Source organism: Pygocentrus nattereri, chromosome 2 (assembly GCF_015220715.1).
Source record: "Pygocentrus nattereri isolate fPygNat1 chromosome 2, fPygNat1.pri, whole genome shotgun sequence".
Lineage (NCBI taxonomy): Eukaryota > Metazoa > Chordata > Actinopteri > Characiformes > Serrasalmidae > Pygocentrus > Pygocentrus nattereri.
In genome coordinates this window covers 55,551,321-55,563,543 of record NC_051212.1, presented here as the reverse complement: position 1 = coordinate 55,563,543, position 12,223 = coordinate 55,551,321, and the positions used below count along the sequence as shown (strand labels likewise).

General features: G+C 41.3%; 1 protein-coding gene across 2 annotated transcripts in view; it reads right to left on the bottom strand.

Moving 5' to 3' along the window:
• The window catches only part of nfatc4 (nuclear factor of activated T cells 4), a 45,017-nt gene continuing 32,794 nt past the window's right edge, over positions 1–12,223 (bottom strand). For both annotated transcript variants that reach the window (XM_037545587.1, XM_017686556.2), the window contains exons 9-13: positions 6,759–6,899; positions 5,617–5,672; positions 4,414–4,540; positions 2,220–2,840; positions 1–318 (exon numbers count right to left, since the gene is read on the bottom strand). In XM_037545587.1, coding sequence (XP_037401484.1) covers positions 248–318; positions 2,220–2,840; positions 4,414–4,540; positions 5,617–5,672; positions 6,759–6,899 — 1,016 coding nt within the window. In that variant the 3' untranslated portion in view covers positions 1–247. The remainder of the gene's footprint in view (positions 319–2,219; positions 2,841–4,413; positions 4,541–5,616; positions 5,673–6,758; positions 6,900–12,223) is intronic.

Below are 12,223 nucleotides of genomic sequence, written 5' to 3'. Positions count from 1 at the left end.
TACTGCAATGATAATTTATTTGGGCAGATTAAAAACATTAGTTCCGCTCAAAGACGCGGTCATGAAGTAATCTATAAACATACTTACAGCCTCGCGTTCTGAATTTCAACACAGCCAACACTGTGGCTCCTCATATTGCCTTATCTGAGCAACATACCATAAACAAATATAAACTCGTACATAAAGGGAGTGATATGACATTAATAATGCACTTGTTATGGCAGGTTTATGAGACGGCAGGACGTGGTCATCCGGGTCTGCTGTCTGTGTGAGGGCCCGTCTGAAAAGCCCTGATGTCCTCACCAATGAACTCATTTACTGCAAGGAGAAGGAGAATATTATAATTAATTCAATAATCAATATTGATTCCATAAATCAGCTAAAGATCATGGGACACGGTAGCAAACTTCAGTACTGAAGTAGTAAGCAGCTGTTTCAAAATCTAGACTGCTGGTTGGCTGTCTAAAGCTTCACATTACAGGCCTCGTCGCTCAGATCCGATCTCTCTGACTCGGTGGTTCTCACTCGTTTAGGTCAGCGACTCTAATCGGTCATTAATGTGATGAACCGGCTCCTGAACTGACCCTCATGAGCTCCTCCTGCTCAGTGACGTCACGTGACTGAATCACTGCATCATCAGCACAAACTAACGAGCAGAACGAGCTTCGCTGAGAAGATCATTAACTCTGATCAGCTCTCAGCTTCATTATTAGAGCCAGACGGAGGAGAAAAAGGTGGGATGAGCTGCTTTTCCACCGTTTACAGGCTTTAACGTCTGTTCGGTGCTGTTGCCATGGCTACGCCGAATGATTGCGCAAAAAACACATGAATTCCGATCTGAGCGTCAAGTTAGGGTCCCACGGCCACGAATCGGATACGTATCTGATCTAGGACCACATATGAAAGTGGCTCAGGTCAGATTTGAAAAGATCAGGTTTGTGTCCACACAGCCCTGAAAACATCAGATCTGAGTCACATTAGAGTAAAGATCAGATTTGTGTCCACACAGCCCTGAAAACACCAGATCTGAGTCACATTAGAGTAAAGATCAGATTTGTGTCCACAGCCCTGAAAACACCAGATCTGAGTCACATTAGAGTAAAGATCAGATTTGTGTCCACAGCCCTGAAAACATCAGATCTGAGTCACATTAGAGTAAAGATCAGATTTGTGTCCACACAGCCCTGAAAACACCAGATCTGAGTCACATTAGGGTAAAGATCAGATTTGTGTCCACAGCCCTGAAAACATCAGATCTGAGTCACATTAGAGTAAAGATCAGATTTGTGTCCACAGCCCTGAAAACACCAGATCTGAGTCACATTAGAGTAAAGATCAGATTTGTGTCCACAGCCCTGAAAACACCAGATCTGAGTCACATTAGGGTAAAGATCAGGTTTAAGCAAATCAGATTTAAGCAGTAGTCCAGCACCTAACATTCAATACAATAGTTTAAAGAACACTTACAAGTGCTTCACTAAGAGGGTTAGGATGTATCTGAATACCAGTATTAAGACTATATACTACAGTCTTAATAAAGTATCTGTATTCGGTCCAAGTTACGTTTTATAAAGGCCGTATTCAGAATACAGTTACTTTTTACATTTTTAGGAGTACTTTCAGAATATTTACTCAATATACATATATTGATGTGAATATATATGATATATTGAATGAAACACTATCAATTTAGACAATTTAGTTTATTAAGTATTTTAAAATCGGTGCACAGCGTGGGAAGGTCCTACTAAAACCTGAGGGGACTGATAAACCAATGTGGGTTTTAAGTTATAAACCTCTTAAATGGCCAGAGTTTTACTACACACTTACACCGGTCAGGCATAACATTCTGACCACCTCCCTGTTTCTACGCTAACTGTCAGCTCCACTGACCGTACAGTTCCACTCTGTAGTTCTACAGTTACAGACTGTAGTCCATCTGTTTCTCTGATACTCTGTTACCCTGTTCTTCAGTGGTCGGGACCCCCGTGGTGCTGGTACTGTGATTAAGGTCGTCAGTATTGGTATTAAAAACAAAACCCAGATCAAGAGATAATATTTTTAAATACCATCATAATCAATAATTAAATAAAAACATAACATTTAAAACTGGACGCAGCTGAATCTCCACATTCAGTCTGATGCATCTCATTGTATCTGTGCGTTTTTACACCCATAACATCAGCGCAGTCCAGTCCGAGGTGCTGAGTGTGACCCACCTTCTTCTAGCGTGATGTGCATTGGCGGAGCTCCACTGAAGCCCAGCTGCCCCTCCTGCTCCTCCGTGTCCTCTGGGAGGGGAGCTTGGTGCTCCCAGCCCTCGTACGGAGGGTAGGAGCACATTTCCTGAGGGTAGGGTGGGCAGTGTGGGTAGGGGGAGTGTGGGAGAGGGGGCAGTGGGGAGGTGGAGATGGGGCTGCTGGCAGGGAAGGGGCTCAGAGAGGAGGAGTGAGAGGGGGAGGGGGAGGAGGACAGGTAGGGGGAGTCCAGCCAGGGGGAGGGGGAGGGTGGGGCGGGCGAGGAGGGTCGCTGGACACCCCGCGGGGGGTATAGAGGGGGTAAAAGCTCAGTGAAGCCCAGCTCCAGGCTTTCGAAGCTGGGGTTCCGCTCGTTTAGAGCCCCGTGGCTTCTGGAGCCGTCCTCCGGACATTCGGGTTTGGGGCAGAAATCGTCCTGGTACCCCTGGGGGGCGTAGGAGAACTCGCTGGGATAAGGGGGCAGCTGGAACAAGGCAAGTCTGTCATCAGCCAGAGGACGGTCCCTCACAGGGCAATGAGTCACCCCCTCTAAGGGTAAGAGAGAGGGGCGGGGCAACAGGGGGTCCTCCTCTTTAAACATGACTGAGAGAAAAAAAGAGAAGAAATACATTTACAGCATTTGGCAGACGCTCTCATCCACAGTGACTTACAATGGTGTTAGGAGTCTTGCCCAAAGATTCTTATTGGTATAGTGTAGGGTGGTTACCCAGGCGGGGCACTGAACCCCAGTCTATAGCACAGAAGGCTGAGGTGTTACTCAAGTGATGGGAAATAATAATGTATAATTTAGATTTTATATCTACAGTTGTTTTGATATAAAAGTCTTATGTAAAGCCACTGATCAGGGCGGTAATTCTTTTTTATAATAAAAACAAATAAACAACACACCACTATCTCCTGCTGTCATCCAGTGCTAAGTGTACCTAATCAATCCTTCGTTAAATTAAATCAGGAGCTGCTCAGGGAATTGAACAAATCCATGCGATGGGTAGAGAGCAGCGAGAATTCAGGAACCAAACCTGGTTCTAACTGTACTTTACTAACTTCTACATTTATAACTTCACTAGCAAACAGCACCTTATTCTCACTACTTTAGCTATGCACACACTTGAGAGGCCATGCATTACTGCGCTGTTCTCCTTCCCTGTGATAAAATCACTGTAACGCACGGCCTCAAGTGGCTTTTAGAAAACAGCGGCCAACATAAAATATGACAAAACACGCAATTTTTCAGAAAAGAATTCGTCACTATTAATAATAATCGACATAAACAAATATTCCACCAAGAAATTAAGTCCTGTTGTCAAGCAACCATGGACTGCTAAATGAGGAGATTCGGTCGCCCATCACTGTGCACTGCGGTCATTTCATGGTCTTGTTCTACTTACTTTGTCACAGAACAATGAGCATATGATATCGGCAAATTACCACCGCGAGTCTTATTTAGCCGTTTCCCTCTCTTCTCACGCTGGGCCTAAATCTCTAACGGCTCCCTGCTCCCTACGGAGTGCACTACATAGGAGTGTAAATACTGGATCCTGCAGCTCAACAGAGCAAAAAGCTGAGGAACAGTCATTTGGGAGTGAAGCTATGTGTGAGTGTGAGTATGTGTGTGTGTGTGTGTGTGTGAGTGAGTATGTGTGTGTGTGTGTGTGAACTAGGTGTGTGAATATGAGTGTGTGTGTGAACTAGGTGTGTGTGTGTGTGTGTACTAGGTGTGTGTGTGTGTGAGTGTGTGTGTGTGTGTGTGTGTGTGTGTGAACTAGGTGTGTGAATATGAGTGTGTGTGTGAACTAGGTGGGTGTGTGTGTGTGTGTACTAGGTGTGTGTGTGTGTGAGTATGTGTGTGTGTGTGTGTGAACTAGGTGTGTGAATATGAGTGTGTGTGTGAACTAGGTGGGTGTGTGTGTGTGTGTACTAGGTGTGTGTGTGTGTGAGTGTGTGTGTGTGTGTGTGTGTGTGTGAACTAGGTGTGTGAATATGAGTGTGTGTGTGAACTAGGTGGGTGTGTGTGTGTGTGTACTAGGTGTGTGTGTGTGTGAGTGTGTGTGTGTGTGTGAACTAGGTGTGTGAATATGAGTGTGTATGTGAACTAGGTGGGTTTGTGTGTGTGTACTAGGTGTGTGTGTGTGTGTGTGGGCAGGTGGTCACTCACTGGGCAGGTATTTAAAGCAGTGTGTGCTGCTCCTCTTGCGCTTCCCGTTGGAGACGTACAGACAGACAGAAACGGGCTGATTCACTGAGAGGTCACTGTAGGCTGGCACTCGCACACACAGCACACACTAACACACAAAACACACAACACACACACATTATTTATCCTCTTCATTATGTCCACCTCCTTATAACTACGCTCACTGTCCACTCTATCAGCTCCACTGACCGTTCAGTTCCACTCTGTAGTTCTACAGTTACAGACTGTAGTCCATCTGTTTCTCTGATACTCTGTTACCCTGTTCTTCAGTGGTCAGGACCCCCATGGACCCTCACAGAGCAGGTACTGTTTGGGTGGTGGGTCATTCTCAGAGCTGCAGTAACACTGACGAGGTGGTGGTGTGTTAGTGTGTGTGTTGTGCTGGTGCGAGTGGATCCGTCACAGCAGTGCTGCTGGAGTTGTAAACACCTCAGTGTCGCTGCTGGACTGAGAACCAAAAATATCCAGCCAACAGTGTCCTGTGGGCAGCGTCCTGTGGGCAGCGTCCTGTGACCACTGATGAAGGACTAGAGGATGACCAACACAAACTGTGCAGCAGCAGATGAGCTGTCGTCTCTGACTTTACATCTACAAGGTGGACCGACAAGGTAGGAGTGTCTAATAGAGTGGACAGTGAGTGGACGCAGTGTTTAAAACTCCAGCTAAGAGTCACTTACACTGGTTAGCGTTGTGCTGAGTGATGGGTCAGGGGGGTGAAAGGACAGAAATGGCCCAAAATTACTTGGAATAAATTCTTTCTCCATTGACTTCCATTAAAATCCAAGATCGAATCTTTTTAGTCTTAGTATTAGTGACTATTAGTATCAGTATTAGTGACTATTAGTATCAGTATTAGTGACTATTATGCTTGAACAAGGGATTAAGATGTCACACCCAGTTTGCTTTGTTTTGTTTGTGTTTTATTGATTGATTTGATTACGTTTGATTTCCATACTGACATCTGACGATCTGCAATTTGATACCGAGTGAAAATCAACAAATGTTTGAAATAAAAAATTAGGAACAATTGTTCTTTGTCCTGTAAAGACGAAAGGTTTGTTTGGACATTGTCAATATACTGTTTATGTACATGTGTACGCACACACACACACACACACACACACACACACACACACACATTGTGTAAGACTGTGGTTTGAGTACCTCAGTGCTTTTGTCTCGGTCCACGTGAGCCTCTTCCTCCCACTGCAGTTTACCATCTACACATCAAAGCAGCTTCATCAGAGCAGTGAAAGAACACATCAACGTCCCTAACGGCAAACACACTGCATTAAACACCAACGCTGGACCTGGACCAGTGAAGTTCTGGGCTGAAAACAACAGATTCATCCATGAATCTGAAACGAATGCCACGCTGTGTTTGTTGCGATCGGTTCAGGGTGTTCAGAGTGATCAGTGGTGGTCCGCAGAAGACATGATCAATGAAGTCAAGATTAAAAATATGAAGGTTTCTTCACACACGGACATATTGATGCTGTCAGAACAAACCTTTTATCTCGATTGTTGTCGTTTTTCAGATTTTTTCAATAATTTGAAAGTGGCTGTTGCTTCATGGTGAATGGACCAAAAGAAACAGCCCACAATTACTTGGAAACAATTCTGGTTCCACTGACTTCCATTAAAAGTAAACTTCTCTTGTAAAGTTACCATGTTGGATATATGGGGGAGACATACGTACAATATACTTCCAAAAGTAGTGAACTTGAGTGACGTCCCATTCTTAATCCATAGGGTTTAATATGATGTCGGCCCACCCTTTGCAGCTATAACAGCTTCAACTCTTCTGGGAAGGCTTTCCACAAGGGTTAGGAGTGTTTATGGGAATTTTTGACCGTTCTTCCAGAAGCACATTTGTGAGGTCTGACACTGATGTTGGATGAGAAGGCCTGGCTCACTGCCGAGCTAGTTTGAGTTTAATGTGAGGCTGAATTATTCACTAAAGGGTTTAAATCTGGACTCTGATCGGCCAGAACCAGCAATAAACACCATCATATTAGCAAATAGATAACTGCATATTAAAGATGTAATAATGTGCTTACAGAACTGTTGAAATATTGAATAAAACACCTAAAATAAATTGTATGTAAAATCTAAAAACAATCATCTATAGTTTGTAATAATTAAATCCACACTTTATTAGTCATTAATACCCCTAACTAACGACTTAGCAAACACTAATTTACACAATTAACATACAGGGATTATAAACAGACATTAGACATTAACACATTAGACAGCCCTAATGAGACGCATCACACTGCCGTAAACATGGAAATGGTACTGACCGGAGCCTCTCTCCATAAACACCACTTTAGAGGCAGGTAGGAAGTTGGTCCCGCCCACGAGAAGCTCCTCCCCTCCCTCCACAGAGCAGGACGAGAGACTGATGGACTCGACCACGGGCAGCTCCTGAGCAGAACGCTGGGCTAGACACAGGAAAGACCAGGGAAGACAAAAACGACTAAAAATATAATTTACAAACTTGAAACTGAGCCTAAAGCACTGCAGCAAGGGTGTTTATATCACAATACCTACATTTAGAGTCGGTTATTCATTCAGTCTAATGAGAAACTGTAGAACGGACTCGGTTTATATCACAATACCTACATTTAGAGTCTGTTATTCATTCAGTCTAATGAGAAACTGTAGAACGGACTCGGTTTATATCACAATACCTACATTTAGAGTCGGTTATTCATTCAGTCTAATGAGAAACTGTAGAACGGACTCGGTTTATATCACAATACCTACATTTAGAGTCGGTTATTCATTCAGTCTAATGAGAAACTGTAGAACGGACTCGGTTTATATCACAATACCTACATTTAGAGTCTGTTATTCATTCAGCCTAATGAGAAACTGTAGAACGGACTCGGTTTATATCACAATACCTACATTTAGAGTCGGTTATTCATTCAGCCTAATGAGAAACTGTAGAACGGACTCGGTTTATATCACAATACCTACATTTAGAGCCGGTTATTCATTCAGCCTAATGAGAAACTGTAGAACGGACTCGGTTTATATCACAATACCTACATTTAGAGCCGGTTATTCATTCAGCCTAATGAGAAACTGTAGAACGGACTCGGTTTATATCACAATACCTACATTTAGAGTCGGTTATTCATTCAGCCTAATGAGAAACTGTAGAACGGACTCGGTTTATATCACAATACCTACATTTAGAGTCGGTTATTCATTCAGTCTAATGAGAAACTGTAGAACGGACTCGGTTTATATCACAATACCTACATTTAGAGTCGGTTATTCATTCAGTCTAATGAGAAACTGTAGAACGGACTCGGTTTATATCACAATACCTACATTTAGAGTCGGTTATTCATTCAGTCTAATGAGAAACTGTAGAACGGACTCGGTTTATATCACAATACCTACATTTAGAGTCGGTTATTCATTCAGTCTAATGAGAAACTGTAGAACGGACTCGGTTTATATCACAATACCTACAATTAGAGTCGGTTATTCATTCAGCCTAATGAGAAACTGTAGAACGGACTCGGTTTATATCACAATACCTACATTTAGAGCCGGTTATTCATTCAGTCTAATGAGAAACTGTAGAACGGACTCGGTTTATATCACAATACCTACATTTAGAGCCGGTTATTCATTCAGCCTAATGAGAAACTGTAGAACAGACTCGGTTTTTATCACAATACCTACATTTAGAGCCGGTTATTCATTCAGCCTAATGAGAAACTGTAGAATGGACTCGGTTTATATCACAATACCTACATTTAGAGCCGGTTATTCATTCAGCCTAATGAGAAACTGTAGAACGGACTCGGTTTATATCACAATACCTACATTTAGAGCCGGTTATTCATTCAGCCTAATGAGAAACTGTAGAACGGACTCGGTTTATATCACAATACCTACATTTAGAGCCGGTTATTCATTCAGTCTAATGAGAAACTGTAGAACGGACTCGGTTTATATCACAATACCTACATTTAGAGTCGGTTATTCATTCAGCCTAACGAGAAACTGTAGAACGGACTCGGTTTATATCACAATACCTACATTTAGAGCCGGTTATTCATTCAGTCTAACGAGAAACTGTAGAACGGACTCGGTTTATATCACAATACCTACATTTAGAGCCGGTTATTCATTCAGCCTAATGAGAAACTGTAGAACGGACTCGGTTTATATCACAATACCTACATTTAGAGTCGGTTATTCATTCAGCCTAATGAGAAACTGTAGAACGGACTCGGTTTATATCACAATACCTACATTTAGAGCCGGTTATTCATTCAGCCTAATGAGAAACTGTAGAACGGACTCGGTTTATATCACAATACCTACATTTAGAGCCGGTTATTCATTCAGCCTAATGAGAAACTGTAGAACGGACTCGGTTTATATCACAATACCTACATTTAGAGCCGGTTATTCATTTAGCCTAATGAGAAACTGTAGAACGGACTCGGTTTATATCACAATACCTACATTTAGAGTCGGTTATTCATTCAGCCTAATGAGAAACTGTAGAACGGACTCGGTTTATATCACAATACCTACATTTAGAGCCGGTTATTCATTCAGCCTAATGAGAAACTGTAGAACGGACTCGGTTTATATCACAATACCTACATTTAGAGCCGGTTATTCATTCAGCCTAATGAGAAACTGTAGAACGGACTCGGTTTATATCACAATACCTACATTTAGAGCCGGTTATTCATTCAGTCTAATGAGAAACTGTAGAACGGACTCGGTTTATATCACAATACCTACATTTAGAGTCGGTTATTCATTCAGTCTAATGAGAAACTGTAGAACGGACTCGGTTTATATCACAATACCTACATTTAGAGTCGGTTATTCATTCAGTCTAATGAGAAACTGTAGAACGGACTCGGTTTTTATCACAATACCTACATTTAGAGTCGGTTATTCATTCAGTCTAATGAGAAACTGTAGAACGGACTCGGTTTATATCACAATACCTACATTTAGAGCCGGTTATTCATTCAGTCTAATGAGAAACTGTAGAACGGACTCGGTTTATATCACAATACCTACATTTAGAGCCGGTTATTCATTCAGCCTAATGAGAAACTGTAGAACGGACTCGGTTTATATCACAATACCTACATTTAGAGTCGGTTATTCATTCAGTCTAATGAGAAACTGTAGAACGGACTCGGTTTATATCACAACACCTACATTTAGAGTCGGTTATTCATTCAGTCTAATGAGAAACTGTAGAACGGACTCGGTTTATATCACAACACCTACATTTAGAGTCGGTTATTCATTCAGTCTAATGAGAAACTGTAGAACGGACTCGGTTTATATCACAACACCTACATTTAGAGTCGGTTATTCATTCAGTCTAATGAGAAACTGTAGAACGGACTCGGTTTATATCACAATACCTACATTTAGAGCCGGTTATTCATTCAGCCTAATGAGAAACTGTAGAACGGACTCGGTTTATATCACAATACCTACATTTAGAGTCGGTTATTCATTCAGTCTAATGAGAAACTGTAGAACGGACTCTGTTTATATCACAATACCTACATTTAGAGTCGGTTATTCATTCAGTCTAATGAGAAACTGTAGAACGGACTCGGTTTATATCACAATACCTACATTTAGAGTCGGTTATTCATTCAGTCTAATGAGAAACTGTAGAACGGACTCGGTTTATATCACAATACCTACATTTAGAGTCGGTTATTCATTCAGCCTAATGAGAAACTGTAGAACGGACTCGGTTTATATCACAATACCTACATTTAGAGCCGGTTATTCATTCAGCCTAATGAGAAACTGTAGAACGGACTCGGTTTATATCACAATACCTACATTTAGAGTCGGTTATTCATTCAGCCTAATGAGAAACTGTAGAACGGACTCGGTTTATATCACAATACCTACATTTAGAGTCGGTTATTCATTCAGCCTAATGAGAAACTGTAGAACGGACTCGGTTTATATCACAATACCTACATTTAGAGTCGGTTATTCATTCAGCCTAATGAGAAACTGTAGAACGGACTCGGTTTATATCACAATACCTACATTTAGAGTCGGTTATTCATTCAGCCTAATGAGAAACTGTAGAACGGACTCGGTTTATATCACAATACCTACATTTAGAGTCGGTTATTCATTCAGCCTAATGAGAAACTGTAGAACGGACTCGGTTTATATCACAATACCTACATTTAGAGCCGGTTATTCATTCAGTCTAATGAGAAACTGTAGAACGGACTCGGTTTATATCACAATACCTACATTTAGAGTCGGTTATTCATTCAGCCTAATGAGAAACTGTAGAACGGACTCGGTTTATATCACAATACCTACATTTAGAGTCGGTTATTCATTCAGTCTAACGAGAAACTGTAGAACGGACTCGGTTTATATCACAATACCTACATTTAGAGCCAGTTATTCATTCAGCCTAACGAGAAACTGTAGAACAGACTCGGTTTATATCACAATACCTACATTTAGAGTCGGTTATTCATTCAGCCTAATGAGAAACTGTAGAACGGACTCGGTTTATATCACAATACCTACATTTAGAGTCGGTTATTCATTCAGCCTAATGAGAAACTGTAGAACGGACTCGGTTTATATCACAATACCTACATTTAGAGTCGGTTATTCATTCAGCCTAATGAGAAACTGTAGAACGGACTCGGTTTATATCACAATACCTACATTTAGAGTCGGTTATTCATTCAGCCTAATGAGAAACTGTAGAACGGACTCGGTTTATATCACAATACCTACATTTAGAGTCGGTTATTCATTCAGCCTAATGAGAAACTGTAGAACGGACTCGGTTTATATCACAATACCTACATTTAGAGTCGGTTATTCATTCAGCCTAATGAGAAACTGTAGAACGGACTCGGTTTATATCACAATACCTACATTTAGAGCCGGTTATTCATTCAGTCTAATGAGAAACTGTAGAACGGACTCGGTTTATATCACAATACCTACATTTAGAGTCGGTTATTCATTCAGTCTAATGAGAAAATGTAGAACGGACTCGGTTTATATCACAATACCTACATTTAGAGTCGGTTATTCATTCAGCCTAATGAGAAACTGTAGAACGGACTCGGTTTATATCACAATACCTACATTTAGAGTCGGTTATTCATTCAGCCTAATGAGAAACTGTAGAACGGACTCGGTTTATATCACAATACCTACATTTAGAGTCGGTTATTCATTCAGTCTAACGAGAAACTGTAGAACGGACTCGGTTTATATCACAATACCTACATTTAGAGTCGGTTATTCATTCAGCCTAATGAGAAACTGTAGAACAGACTCGGTTTATATCACAATACCTACATTTAGAGCCGGTTATTCATTCAGTCTAATGAGAAACTGTAGAACGGACTCAGTTTATATCACAATACCTACATTTAGAGTCGGTTATTCATTCAGTCTAATGAGAAACTGTAGAACGGACTCGGTTTATATCACAATACCTACATTTAGAGTCGGTTATTCATTCAGCCTAATGAGAAACTGTAGAACGGACTCGGTTTATATCACAATACCTACATTTAGAGTCGGTTATTCATTCAGTCTAAGGAGAAACTGTAGAACGGACTCGGTTTATATCACAATACCTACATTTAGAGTCGGTTATTCATTCAGTCTAACGAGAAACTGTAGAACGGACTCGGTTTATATCACAATACCTACATTTAGAGTCGGTTATTCATTCAGTCTAACG